The sequence below is a fragment of the Tachysurus fulvidraco genome, chromosome 2 (genome assembly GCF_022655615.1).
Source record: "Tachysurus fulvidraco isolate hzauxx_2018 chromosome 2, HZAU_PFXX_2.0, whole genome shotgun sequence".
Lineage (NCBI taxonomy): Eukaryota > Metazoa > Chordata > Actinopteri > Siluriformes > Bagridae > Tachysurus > Tachysurus fulvidraco.
In genome coordinates this window covers 5275729-5290881 of record NC_062519.1, presented here as the reverse complement: position 1 = coordinate 5290881, position 15153 = coordinate 5275729, and the positions used below count along the sequence as shown (strand labels likewise).

General features: G+C 42.7%; 1 protein-coding gene across 2 annotated transcripts in view; it reads left to right on the top strand.

The window, feature by feature from the left end:
- The first annotated feature begins 610 nt into the window (after nucleotides 1–610).
- LOC113656402 (filamin-B) overlaps nucleotides 611–15153 on the top strand; it is a 66902-nt gene continuing 52359 nt past the window's right edge. For both annotated transcript variants that reach the window (XM_027167670.2, XM_047810075.1), the window contains exon 1: nucleotides 611–1089. In XM_027167670.2, coding sequence (XP_027023471.2) covers nucleotides 798–1089 — 292 coding nt within the window. In that variant the 5' untranslated portion in view covers nucleotides 611–797. The remainder of the gene's footprint in view (nucleotides 1090–15153) is intronic.

The window sequence follows — 15153 nt, the reverse complement described above, 5'->3', positions numbered from 1 at the left end:
TGTGTAGAAAAAGCCGACTGTCACTTATACAGTACAGTGAAATCATTTTCTTCACATATCCAATCGTATTAGGAAGCGGAGGTCCAAGCACAGGGTCAGCCGTGATACAGTTCTCCTGGAGACACTTCATCACCCCAGAGACTCACTGAGCCACCCTAGGTGTATATATACGTGGTGCCAGGGTGATAGACTGGCATCTCATTCAGGATGTGTTTTTACCATGCACTAAGATTCCAAAGCTATGGATCCAATTGCAAACAAAGTGGTTATTGAAGACGACGAAAGACGGAATTTGCTTATACGCCTGCTTCGATCTGCCTTTTTTTTCCACCAATATTTAGAAAGTTGACAAAGTTCATTTTCTACAATTTCAGTATTTCTACTGAAATATTGTAGAATTGGACTTTGGGGGTGGGGGTGGGGGTGGGACTACATTACAAGCTACAGCTTTGCTGAGAAATCAAGTCAGGGTGAGAAATAAAGCGATGAAATATCAAAATGCTATGAAAAGGTAATTCACAGAGGTGACGTCACAAAGATGCAGGATTAAGATGACCAGGTGTCTCTCAGGCTTGAGATAAAGCGCTCATTAAGTGGCGTCACTGTGGTATGGAGTGCGCATGCGCTTGCGACGGGGAAAGATCCTGGGCTGTGTGTGTGTAGAGTTCAGACGCTGCTCGGTAGAGCGACATAACGCACACACACACACACACACACACAAACACATTCACTCACGTCCTCCCACAGGCGCGCACTGACGATCAAATACAATACGCTTAAATATACTAGAGGACAACATGCCAGCTACGGAGAAAGACCTGGCTGAGGACGCGCCGTGGAAGAAGATCCAGCAGAACACGTTTACGCGCTGGTGCAACGAGCACCTGAAGTGCGTAAACAAGCGCATAGCCGACCTGCAGATGGACCTGAACGACGGGCTGCGGCTCATCGCTCTGCTCGAGGTGCTCAGCCAGAAGAAAATGTACCGGAAGTATCACCCCAGGCCAACCTTTCGCCAGATGAAGCTGGAAAACGTTTCCGTGGCGCTCGAGTTTCTGGACCGCGAGAACATCCGCCTCGTCTCCATAGGTAACATCTACCTGGGTTTGGGTTAATGCACCTTATTAAAGCTCAGCCTTCCTTCTTACACCCTGTCTGCAATCTTTAAATAACCCCAAAACATCATGGTTTAAAAAAAAAAAAGTTTAAATGTCTTTATTTTATTTATTTATTTATCTATTTATCTATTTATTTATTTATTTCCCTGGTGTTTAGGTCTCCTTTAAAAAAAAAAAAAAAAAAAGTATTTACCTGGAGTTTAGACCTATTTATCTATTTATTTATTTATTTATCTATTTATTTATTTATTTGCTTGCTTGCTTGTTTACTTACTTACTTACTTACTTACTTGCTTACCTGGAGTTTAGATCGAGGATATAAGGGAGTTGGGCTAAAATGCACCTGTCACTGCTTTGGATTTACTTTCTTCAAACACCAGCCCTAAAAAACAGGAAAAATGAGTACATTACTCATGAAGTAATGCAAATTCTGACAAATAATGAAGTCAAGATAGCAGTAATTAAAGTGTTTCGAAATATCAGCATTTTCCAGAAAAAACAATGAGAAACATGGACACACCTAGTCTGTTTATGTAGGAGGAAAGAAATGTCAAAGCAAAATTGGATTAAAACACATCGAAATGTAAATGAAAAGACTTGGACACCTCTCTTTACACACCTAGTCTGTTTCTATGTGAAAATGTGCATCTTCTTCCCTTTCTAACACCTAGTTTCTTTGTCAGGGATCGAAATCGCACTACATTTTAATCGCTTGTTTGACTTTAAAACTGAGAAATTTGACAGGAAAGTCAAGTCAATTCAAGCAAGCACTGATTAGAGGTGGATAAAATACCAATGTTGCACCTCCCACCTCATATCTGGTCTGGTTATGTAGGAGGTTAAAGTGCTAAAAATGGCAATTATTCCATTAATAAAAGGCAAGAATTGATATAAATACGAGTCTAAATAAAACAGATCAGTAGCGGTTCTGAGATCAATGAAAATTATTGTATGAAAATGCAAAACTTCTTCCCAGTACCTAATCACTCTATATTGAGGTTTAAAACGGTATCGATTTCAGTTTTCTTCTAACTTCGAAAGGTGAAATTTGACGGGGAAAAAACAGATTAGAAGTGGCTGAAATTTTAAAATGAAAAACCATTCATGCCTAAAAAACTCGCTCTACACATGTATTGGGTTTGTAATGATAGAAAGACTAAAACATCACGAATTTCTACTTTAGAACAAATGACTAAAAATGACAGAAAATTAAGACAAACCAGTGTTTAATTGGATAAAGTTCATTCATTCATTTCCTACCGCTTATCCGAACTTCTCGGGTCACGGGGAGCCTGTGCCTATCTCAGGCGTCATCGGGCATCGAGGCAGGATACACCCTGGATGGAGTGCCAACCCATCACAGGGCACACACACACACACTCTCTCATTCACTCACACACACACACACACACACACACTATGGACAATTTTCCAAAGATGCCAATCAGCCCACCATGCATGTCTTTGGACCGGGGGAGGAAACCCCCGAGGCAGGGGGAGAAAATGCAACCTCCACACACACAAGGCGGAGGCGGGAATCAAACCCCCAACCCCGGAGGTGTGAGGCGAACGTCCTAACCACTAAGCCACCGTGCCCTCTTTGATAAAGTTGACTGGCAATTTACCAGAATTTATTTTTATGTGAAACAAATGATAATAGCCATCTTAGTCTGTTTATATGGGAAATTAAATTGGCATTGTGATATCATCTGAAATGGGGGAAAATAACCCTGTATTGATTTGATAAACTACTGAAGACTAAGACTAAATGACCTAAAGTCCTGCAACCGCAGTGTCTTGTGATACATTTCATAAAAATCCTGATTCTGGTTTTACAGCACGTGTTTATCTAAGTTTAGCTTCATCGGTCGTCATCATCAGAAGTCTGAGTCTGATCCGTTCCTCCGCGAGGTAAACAATGTGGAAACTTTGTCATGCCGTCATTTATAAAAACATGCAAACTATGTTGAGGCTGAATTCATTTATCAGGAGAATGTTTGGGGCTTTGTAAGAGAAAGGCTTAGAAAGGAGAACATTCTGGAAGGAAATAATCCCCTTTGGACTGCATGCTTTGAGCTGGGCATGAGCATGAACATGCGTCTGTCTTATTAAACTGAATTCTTTGTGAATTCCCAGAACTTTTTTTTTTCCCCCCGAACCTAATTTGTTTTTTCAAGCCTTGCCGATCTACCTTGTTACCTATGTGAGCTCCTTTTTCAACTTGGCTTCCACGGATATGCTTTTTGATTCAGATAATGTGACGCATCACATGCCAGTTTATTTTTCTGTATTATTTATATTTAGTTCCTTAGCAACACTTGATCTCCTTGTAGTCATCTTTTCAGCTTAGCTTGAAACCACGTCGCTTTATCATCCCACCCGTTTACTCAGGAAGTAGATGGACGTCCTCCATAGGACACGGTTTACACAGTTGTGTCCTGGCTGATGGTCTCTTCCTGTTCAGGAGATGATGTTTACACTGACTCTATACATTTTAGATATAGATTCGTGTCTGGAAAGCGTGCCTGACGACAGGTTTGATTTCCGGGTGGACCTGCTTTTTAGTGTGTTCATGTTTTATATATTTTACGGTTATACAGCTAGTTAAATATGTGTGAAAGAAGTGCGTTTTGAGGAAATGTGAAGCGATCGTTAACGTCTGTCCGGTTGGTGCTCGGTCTGTTGTGGTGGCAGCAGATTATCCTGAATCAAGTCATATAAGTGTAGATAGAAGCAGGTACAAGTCCTCATATCCCCTCTTTTTTTCTTGCTCGTTCATGGAAGAAGTAAGTGTGTTTTTTGTACCAAGTATTTGATGTGTTTAACACTCATGTATCCAGTGTTACTCATCTCAGTTGGTGATGGAGTGATACCATGTTCTTCGTGCCAGATTATATGTTGATTATATGATTTTTCGAACTCGCTAAAACGTCCGCCATTGAACACATCATATTAAGACCGCTTGCCAAGCTTAAGACAAAAGAATTATGTTCTGAAGCATGGTTTTCGTCTGCGTGAGCAAAATCCGAGTGACCCTGGTTTGTTGTGAGCTGCACTAATCCAGCATTAGTCATGGACTAGGAACCACCGGCCAAAACACAAGCCTGTAACGTTTTTCCTGCTGTTGCGTCATACAAAACTTTGACCTGTTACCGTTGAAGGCTAGGGATTAAGTGCAAGAAGATGGTTTTCACTTTGGGAAGCGTCTAGCTGAGGAATCCTGTTATGTTGAAGACACATGTTTGATTTACCCCGAAGCGCACACTGACAGACGAGGTATTGTTTCTCACTTTCCACATCTTAATGCTCTCGTTTCACCACGTCTTCAATTGTGGCTTAGCGTCTGACTCGAATATTTCATCAGTCCTGTTCCAATATAATCATAGTGTGGATTTGAAATATCTTAAAATAGCCCTTGTGGTCTCCTTGATTTTTCTGAGGTTGCCTACTGTTGGGAGCAGAAATTGCAGTTTCCTAAGCTTTCATTCAAGTTCATGAATCAGTGAAAGATCTGGGCAGAATCCATTGTTTTTATGATCGTCTAATAACCTGAAGGTGCTGTTGCTCGGAGGATGTATGGCTGTGTGACATCACTCAGCACTAAGTGCCTTTCCATCTGGTTTATTATTATTGTTATTATTATTATTATTATTATTATTTTTGGAGGTTTTGTTTTCTCCTTTCCTGACATGGTCATTTGAAGTTCAGCCTCGGTTCACGGCGTTCGTTCAGAAGCCACAGCCCACATGGCGGTTTGCTTCACTGTATTTATAGCTCTGTCGACTCTTCCTCGACAAAGACCGATGCGTTTTGTATCTCTTTCGAAGGAGGTCTGTAATCCGTACGTCTATAAAGAAACCGCCGCCGCACCGGTTGCAGTTCATAAATTTCACCAGAGGAGCAGAATCGAGTGCACGGTTGCTGTCTCGCAAGGAGCTGTGAACTCTCTTCTACCTCAATCACAGCGGAGATCTGACCTATCGAATAGAAAAAGAAAACATTGCTGCTCTGCAGAGGCTTGTTCTAGCAGCCTGACCTTGGAATCTGTTGAAAGCCTAGCACTTCCTCGCATCCACTGAACTCAGCCTAAACAAATAAGTTTCTCTAGAAAACGCGATCATGCCTAAGGAATTCACTGGTGTTCTAGGGCCTTTAATCACGATGACGACCGCAAGCCGCCACAGGCCTCCCTTGCAGATCCAGCTTCAGCAGGAGTTCAATAAATCAGACCATGCCAGAGTCTAATCTCCAGAGAACAAGCCCAGAGAGGAAGACGATAGGTTGTGTGATTGCTGCTGCTTTCTTAGTTTGCTTAGTTTCAGCTTTTCTGTCGTGTGTCAGTGTTGCTATCATTTATTTAATAATGCTGTTCTCTTGTAGGTAAAAGTGTCAAAGGATCTGTGCTCGCTGTCGGATCGGATAGAAACAGTTTGTGCGCCAAATTCAGGACGATCGAAAAACGCAAACGACAGTTAAAAGGACATTTAGTTAAATTTTTGCCATCTTGAGCGCATTACCTGAAGAAAAATGAAGCATTAAGCAGAGTACTTAATGATGAAGCACTTAAATGACATGATCTACAATCAGTGATGAGCAGTAATGATAATGGCTTTGGTGTGTGGGGTAATTGCCTGAGCCTCGTGCTGTGGGCGGTGCTATCGTTTTAGCTTATTAAACATGACATCTGGGGTTCTCATTCAGATCTCGTTCCGTTACCAAGCGGCAGTCATTCTTCCTCTACGGTGCTGTCAGTGGACGAGTGTCAGGCTTTTGTCCAAACTGTGACTGATGAAGTGATTTAGCGAGTTCTTCTCCATTCCTCTAGATGTCCAGGCAGTCCTTGTCTAGTTGTGGTTAGATTTGAGGACATGCTGCTCGAAAAGTGATTTTCCCTCCAAGCTTCAGTGCTTTTCATGCAGTCCTTCAGTCCTGCCCAACTTCCACACGCTTTACTCCCATCGCCTCTGCTTCAGAGGGCCTGATCTCTCAGGCTACTTCTCCACCTCTTTAGTTTCAGACTTCAGCTTATCAATCACCTTAAAACAAATAATCCATCACATGATTGCTTTTACTTGCACCTTTAAGCTTCAAACCAGCTGCTGCACTGATCTCAGGCTCTTTAACACGTAAACCTCATGACCTTCAACAGCGCCATGGCTTTAATCGGAAACGTCGAGTCATGTACTAGCGTCGTTCGTCTTAAGCGTCGACGTCGAGTGTTCGGTTACAGAGTAAGCAACGAGTCCACAGTTTTTCCACACGTCTTCCTCGAAGTTAAGGAGATCTTGACCGTATGTGGTGAAGGGTCGATCGTGAAGCCTTCACACACCATCCAAGGTCCTGATCAAAAGCATCTCAGCGCACGCCGTCATTCTGTTGGAATGCTGACGGGGCAGAAGTGAAACATTCTCTTGGTTTATTTTCACCACGTATCTACCTCATGGCCAGTGTGATCAAATAGCATAGCTGCTAAAACTCTCTCAGACACGGATTTGATTAAAAAACTGTTGCTGGAACATCGATTTAGTTTTTTACTCACATAGATGTTCACAAGCTTGTTCCTTTTTGTAATGTGTACAGTCCTGCTCTGAATATAATGCACCATTAACACTCTGAGACTCGATCATATCATCCAGCAAAGGCCACAGCGTCGGGGAATTCGGATTGCTCAGAAAGCGTTGATGTATTTTCCAGATCCGCTGCTCTGGTATGTGGTTCCGGCTGTAAGGTAAATCACAGGCTCTTATTAACGCACCTCTTTCCTAATGTTAGTGTTTCTATAGTAACAGCTGCTGCAGGGACTTGGGGAAATTAATATGGATTCTCTGGGGGTTTATTTAATGTTTCTGGAAGGAAACTTTCGTGGTTGAGTACAGTTAATTACTTTGAGATAAAAGAATACGCATCATGTCGTGTCTTCCTTGATCTTCCTCCTACTCTTCTTTCTCTCCATATTCCTTTTTCTTCTAATTCATAATCTTCTTGTTCTTCCTCTTCTTCTACTTCCTCTTGTTCTGTTACCGTTAGTAACGGTACCCCACGGTATTTTATTTTATTCTACTCCGGTTTTTCCGTTACTTAGGTCTTCGTTTTTTAACCTTTTGGACAGGAATAGACAGAAATGGCCTTTTTATCAAACAAAAAATGTTCTTCCTCAGCGACGGCCAGAACCATCCGTGTTGCTGGTCTGAATTGAAAGGCTATTCTGTGGAATATGAACTGTTTCGGCTGTAATCGGGGCTATGAGGCTCTCGAGCACGAAGGCTGGGACTCGGTATGAGCAGTTTAGTTTACAAGGACATTAGAAGCAGGAAAATAAACCTGTGTTGGTCGGTGATGCGCCGGTAATAGACTTTCCTAACTTTTATCAAAGCGTCGACCGTGAAACCGATCTGCCGCAGGTTCGGTGGGCGACAGAAAACCACAGATTTCCCGGCCGGTAAAGCGCTTGTTATCGTAAACCTTCACAAGGTGCAAGTGAAGTGTTGAATTTGTCCTGTATGGTGTTTATTGACCTACATAAAGAGGGGAAAAAAAATAAACATGCTGTATTTTTTGACCCTGATTTTGTATCGGAAACCACATCGCATGCAAAACCGCAAAACCTGTCTTGCTGGATCTTCATTCATACCTGGCCACCCTTGTTTGTCCTATTATCAACACACACACACACACACACACACAGAGCAAACTGTGACCGTCTTTATCCTCCCTCATCGGGGGCTGGTTTAAAAGTGACAGTTTATGTTCAGTCTTCCCAAAGCTCTGGAATTCTTGTCAAAGGAAACTCCTGCATGAAAACACCGAAAGCTACTAACATGTTTTTTTTTCAATTTTAACATCTCCATGGTGATAGAACTTCAGCCCACATACGCTCAGGATCACATCCTCCTTGGAGGTCGTGCTCCATGCTTCTCATTGTCTGAATGAAAGCAGCGCGAGTGGAAAAAGACAGCTGATGTGGCTGTAACCCGAACGCAGGAAGCACCGTCCGGGGCAGGGCTTTCGTAGGAAGGAAGTTCCTTCCGTATAAACCTGGGAAGGTGGAAATGCCTGCGCAACTCAAATCTCAGCCTCTGCCCTGGACAAGAAGCGCAGCCTTTTATTTTCGCTGCAAACAAAAAAAAGCGGTGTGGCATTTGTGAAACTTCGACGTCAGACTGAAACAGAAAGCTTGCATTTTTTGTTCCTCTCCTCTCTACCTCACCACATTGGAACGGCAGAGTTTGTACCTTATCTTGTATAAGGACATGCAGCTTAGACGATTAGCTGATTTTTGGTGCTTTCCAGGAATGCCTTTTTTTTTCAGACCGAGCCCGAGTTCTCCTCGATACCGATAATGAAATAACAACCTAGTTATTTTTGGCCATCAGGTGTATCACGTTACATTTTTTTACTTCTTTGGTAAGGCTGTGTGCCGCTAGCAGCGAACGACTCGGTCCGAATTTAAGACGTAGCGTAGTGCTTTAAACATGTCGAATGTCTCAGAGCTCAGTGCTCGCACAGCTGAACTGCTCAGACTCGCCCGCAGCAGTTTCTCTGTACGATGACTTGACCCTCCGCGTAACGCTCTCATTCTAACGACCACGTTCTCCCTCGAGCTCGCATATCTCTTACGAACAGAATTAATGGTGCTGTTTGAGTGCTGAAAAGATGTTTAACTCTAGAAACATGCTATAATTTATTCTCTAGATATTTACACACATCTTTTATTACTTAATCGCAAAATCGTTAGTCTTACTACTGTCCCGTAGTGTCATGTGACCATCTGAGCCCCGCCCCCCATCCCTTCATGTTTATATGAGCACAGTATCGGTCAGATACCTGATACCACTATGCATTCCTGATGTTTACAGTAGACTGCTTGTTTTTTGCCCCGGTTTCATCCCTCCACACCCAATGCCTCAGAGTTTCAGCACTCGATCGTTAGCTCCCACCGTCTCTCTCACGATCTTGGCTCTAAAGAAGAATGAAGCGTTGTGAAGATTGATTTGATGTGCTCTCATCCTGCTGTACCCCGTTTCAAAACTATTGTTCCCCGTCTGCTGTTATACCCATAAAAAAAGTACCCCATCAACCTTATCAGCATTTTATGTCAGAAGCCATGACTGTGTTTGTTAAGCTGCAGTCGTTTCACCTTTCATTCATCTGCATTTACATTTCTGATCCTCTTCCATTACCTAAAGCTGACTGTGCCAGTTTTGGCAGGCAGAAAGTGTTTTTCTGCCTTTGGCTAGTGTGTGTTTTGTGTGTGTGCGTGTGTGTGTTTTCTGCCTTTGGCTATTTGGTGTGCGTGTGTCAGGCCAACTAATAAAGAGGACCGTTCCAAGGTCAGCACAGGAAATGCTTACCCCCGTCGCCATGGGAACCGAAGGCCACGTTGTGTCATTCTGGAGTGCAGTACTGACCTTAGCAGCGCCTGGGTCTCTGCCACAGGCGCAGGAAACTCCTGCCCTCAATCTGGCTGACATCACGGGTGAGCTAATAGGCACACACAGACCCACAGAGCAGCTGCTAATTTATGGGAGACCTAGTTTACAGTTAATTTATTAGGCTTTGAACGCTGGACTTTTCTCTGTATGTCTCTCTCGTATGATGGAGCGTGTATATAAACCGTCGCGATGGGGTTGCAGATGAATGGCAGACGTTCTCGTCTCGCGTCAGATGATTTCAGGATTGCGACATGGCTCCTCCAGCATTCTTTTCACCAAACGTGGAAAAAAGCAATAGGTCATGCTGCTCTTTAGACCCATGCAGTGCGTCGGTGTAAGATTAAAGTTAATGTTTTACCTTCTCATGACATGCCATCTGTTTTAAGCCTGTGCTTGAAAGCGTTGCATTTGATGATCTCATCCCTGCCTAGAGTTTACACAACCGTACCAGGTCTCCCCGAGCGCGTGTTTAAGCTACAGGCCGCAAGTGTTTTAAATGTTTTTGCCCTAAAGGCCTTCGATAATCAAAAGCATATCCGACTTGTCCGCACACCTGAACCCGTGGAGCTTTTTTTTTTTTTTTTACGATCCACAGGCCTGTGCGGAATAGAGACCACTCGTGATTAGCCGTTTCCGATACGTTCGAACGAAGCAGCGAGATTGAGGAAGAATTCGAGTGAATTCCGTCAGCCTAGAGACTCCCCCTTCGGTTGAAGGCCGGTGCTTATTCAGAACCTTTTAGAGACGCTTGTATTGCCCACTGTAAGTTACCACTGGCTGTTTGAATTATGGCTCAGGAGCACGGGGGAATTTTATGAGATCAAGTAAAACATGAAAACAAAGAAACCCATAGAAACACAATCTTTTTATTTGGCACGTTTGAGGAGACTGTAATCGTCTGTTGCTGCGTGTGTTTCACCTCTATTTATCATAAGGCTTTACATTCTGAGCGTTGTAAGTACTTAGACACCGTTTCCCCTTCTCCTGTTTTATTTATTTTGGCCACTTTAACCAGGATGACGTCAGACCAAAGAAGTCAGAAAGCCTTTTTTAATTCATCAAGAAGGCAAGTTGAGACGACGGAGTTCAACAAAAGATCACATCTTTGTTCTCATGATGATTTTTTTATTTATTTATTTTCTCCCCCTGATGTACAAGTCGCATGGCAGAATGAGACGTGCCTAGCATTTTATATTGCTGCTAGTTTTAGATGCTTCATGTAGGCCGTGTTGCTTGGCTTTGACTTGTAGCAGTGCTGTTTTTAACATGGAACATTCTGCAGCTGAACCAGCTTCAGTCTGGTGTTGCATTTCTTTAAAAAAAAAAAATTAAACAGATTGGAATCGAATCTTAGAATTTTATGGATTAGTTTTATTGTACTGCAGTGTGTGGATGACGGATGAATAATACACACCCGCTCGTTCTGTTAACGATCCAAACGACCAACCGGACGGCAGCATCGCGGTGCATCACATCATTAAATTTCCGATCAAGAAGTTTAGTTAATGTTTAAGATATGATCTAGTTTCTTTTAGAGTATTTCAGATCTTCTGCGACTTCACGCTACTCGGTCTGTAGATCCGTAGTGGGCACGATCGAAGGAAAATAACCCGTCGTTCAAAGCATAATGAGTCAAAGCATCTTCAGTTGTACAAGATGTTAAAACCTGAGATAGGTGAGTTCCAGCAGCAGAAGACCTCATCAGGTTCCTCTCCAGGTTTTGTCAATCTTCAGCAGGAATCAGTCTGAGGAGGTTCTACTGACAGGTTTGGTCTAGTACTGTAATAAAATGTGTGTTAAGCAAATTAAAATCTATTCATAAGAGAAATGTTCAAGCTAAACAAAATATTTTTTAGATTATTGGTGCAATTTTTTTTATTTTTATTTTATCCCGCTTGGGAATATAAACGTAAACGGAACTGTCGATGTCTGTCTGTCTTCACCACAGGAACAAAATCAGAGTATCAGCCTGATGTATTTAGCTTTAACGTGTGTGCTCTTGAAGTTCTGAAGGTGCGAACTTCTTCCTAGTCCGTTCGTTTTGCGGTTCCTGTTCCTCTCTCGTTGTCTGTTTTGCTCGGCTGTGGTGCTTTTTAAAACGTTTTTGTTCCTTTTGGAAAAATGTCAGTCCTGCTTGTTACAAAGACTTGCTCAGAAAGCTTTCTTACTGAGAGCTCTACAAGTTTCTAGTCCATTCCTGGCTTTTGTCCTCTACCTCATAATGCCACAATACAAGGTTTCTCAGATCGCATAATGCTCTACACAGGACTACTGTGTCCTCGTTCGAGACTTGGAAACCCGAGCTACAGCTAGGCGAAGCGGTGTTTTTTTCTCCTTCCCTCCTTTCTCTCTGCCCTTCTTCGCAATGCCTCTTGTGTACTTGTGTGTGGTTCTTACACACAAGTCCTTCCCCTGTTTTTCATGAAACACACAACCAGCATCTCGGTCTTAGATTCAGACCGTTGTTTTGTGAACAGTAGCCAAACCTCATCTCTTTTTCTAATACACGAAGCACGTCGTAAACTAAAAGACCGAATGAATGAATAGTGAAGCGTGTAGTGCCAAGTGTAAGAACACTCCGTGTCTCTCGGTTGATGGAGGCAGGCTTTTAATCGGAAGTCACGTATCGAAGAACCCAGGCTGCTGTGAGGACCGATTAGATTTGCGGTTGAAGGAAATAAAATGATGTAAATGCTCAAAGTATAATCACGGTCTTTTAAAGCTAAGGCTGTGTTACACTTTTCCCAGAATTGTCCAATTAAATTACGCTCATTGAACGCAGTTAAATAAACAAAGCCTTCCCAGCTGCTGTTACTAGAACAAGCAGTCAAACGAGTTGATAACAAAATCTCTTACATCAACGCTTCGGGAAACCACATGCATCTGGTATTTTATTCCTCGCCGAAACCCGACGCTCGATATCTATTTCTGTTCCCAAAGCTCTCTCGTCTTGCTGTTCCAACCTTTACCTAACACGGCCGACCCGAACCGTCGGCTTTTCTCAGCTGTGTTTGTAAGTCGGTACAGTGCACGAGGGTGGGATTTCTCCTGGATAACAGATGCCTGTTTTTAGTTCTGTCGTTATTTCAACAGATCTGGTGCAATGATCAACAATGAACAGCAGATCTGGATCTCTACAATCAGCACAATGATACCTTATGTGTATGCAAGACAATTTGTTTGAGCAGTTCTAATCATGAGAAATGCAAGCAATGAAAATTGCATCCAGAGCACATCTCTGGATCTACGCCCAGCTCGAGCAGCTGTCCGTGATCCCTTGCTGCTGTCGTTGGAAGCGTTCGAGATCACTCGATCGGACAGTTATCCTTAAGCCTAGGGGTTTGACCATCTAATGATTACAATATCACTGTATACACGCTACTGAAAGACCTTTTAATTCCTGGGATTTGAATTATTTACAAGACAATGTCTTATAATACAGAACCGTTGAATATTGAGGTTTTGGTTTTTTTTTGGTTAGAAGTTTTATAGAAGTCATTTTCTACTACAATAGCTGACGTATTAAGGTGAAGATTATTGTTGGGTACGTTTTTATTTGACATTTTTGAAAGCAGTCTTCGGTGTTGAGAAGGCCTGGTGACCAAGTGACTGTTGGAACGTAAGTGATAACTAGTCTTTCTATAAATGGCCTGCTGGTTAAGTTGTCGAGCTACCGGTCAGAAGGTCGAGTGTTCGAATCCCACATCTTAATCTTTACTTGCTCAGCTGTATAAAAAATGAGGTGAAATGTAAGTTGCTCGGGGATAAAGGTGTCTGCCAAAATTCTATAAATGTAAATATATGGCTAAATTCCATGAGGTCATTGATTGATTAATACATAAATGCATTAAGTATTACATCTATAAAACCCTTAAGATGTGCTATTTCTTAAAAGTGATTGTAAAAGTGACTCAGACATCTGGTCACTACCTCGTTGCTGATCGTTTTCGTAGATCCTCACCACCCAAAGAGTCTTATTGCATTTGTTCTTATTCCTTGTTATAGATGGAAATGTTACTCCCTCCATCTATGAATATAGCAATAAATATTTTCATGTCATGGTGAAAGATTTCGACTGAAACCAGCGACGGTCCTTGTAAATGCCACGTCCATGTTCCCGATTATTAGTCGTCTTAGCCTTTGATGGAATCGTAATTTGAGATGCCACAATCACGTAAACCATATGGTGACCTCCTGCTGTTTAAGTGGGAACATCTTATACACTTCCTTTAGCAGGCAGAGTGAGGTCATTGCCTTGGAGTAAGTGAGTGCTTTAATAAAAGGATGGTGGGGGTCTGAAAGGAATGGAACTTCAAATATCCCCTCCAGCACTGAACGGTTTTAGTTTTTCATGAATATGCATGCACGTGTTCTGTTTGGGAGAAAGTATGTATGTATGTATGTATGTATGTATGTATGTATGTATGTATGTATGTATGTGCAGGAGAGGAGGCTGGGGGCACAAGACTGACCGCAACGGATTTGGATGTTCCCATGTTCGTGTAGTTGTTTAAATCCAGGAGTGAGGAGGAGGATCTGGTTTGATTTTGGTGTGCTGAGCATTTTGTTCAAACTTGTCAAGTGAGTGTCTGTTGCTGCATGTCTCAAATCTGGGGCTGTGGAGACTTACCAGTCAAGGTTCTGAGTTACTAATCAGAAGGTTGAGGCTTTCAAGCCCTAGCACCACTGATCTGCCACTGGTGGGCCCTTGAGCAAGGCCTTTGACCCTCTCTGCTCCAGGAAAGTTCTAACCTGTTCTAAAAGAATCAGATGGCAGTCTCATCCCACCAAACAGTCCTCGTCTGAGCGGTATGCTACACTTAAACTTTCATTCATTCATTCATTTTCTACCGCTTATCCGAACTTCTCGGGTCACGGGGAGCCTGTGCCTGTTTCAGGCGTCATCGGGCATCGAGGCAGGATACACCCTGGACGGAGTGCCAACCCATCACAGGGCACACACACACTCTCTCATTCACTCACACACTACAGACAATTTTCCAGAGATGCCAATCAACCTACCATGCATGTCTTTGGACCGGGGGAGGAAACCGGAGTACCCGGAGGAAACCCCCGAGGCACGGGGAGAACATGCAAACTCCACACACACAAGGCGGAGGCGGGAATCGAACCCCCAACCCTGGAGGTGTGAGGCGAACGTGCTAACCACTAAGCCACCGTGTCCCCCACACTTAAAACTTGTGCTACATTTATATATTTCTTCTAATCTGATACTTTTATCTTATGCTTTAATACAATCACTTCCTAAAAGTGTCATGATGCAAATTTAGTGTAATCAGAAGGAAATGTATTCGTCTAATAGCACTCAGGGTTTCCATATGGCAGCCAAGCTATTACCTCTTCCGTCTTGACCGTATACTTATACAAACCAGCTTCAGATAATGCCGTGTAATTGTATCCCACCCAAGTGACTCAGCGACCACCGGCATTGACCAGTAAAATGAACCAGTTTGGTCCTCTGTATTGGGTTATATATCTTTTTATTTTTTTAATTGCAGCTCAAAGATCTCGGAGCTAACTCATGAACTAAGTGGCTTCTTTTTCATGTTTTCCCTTCAGATTTGTTTTCACTTAACAGTTGT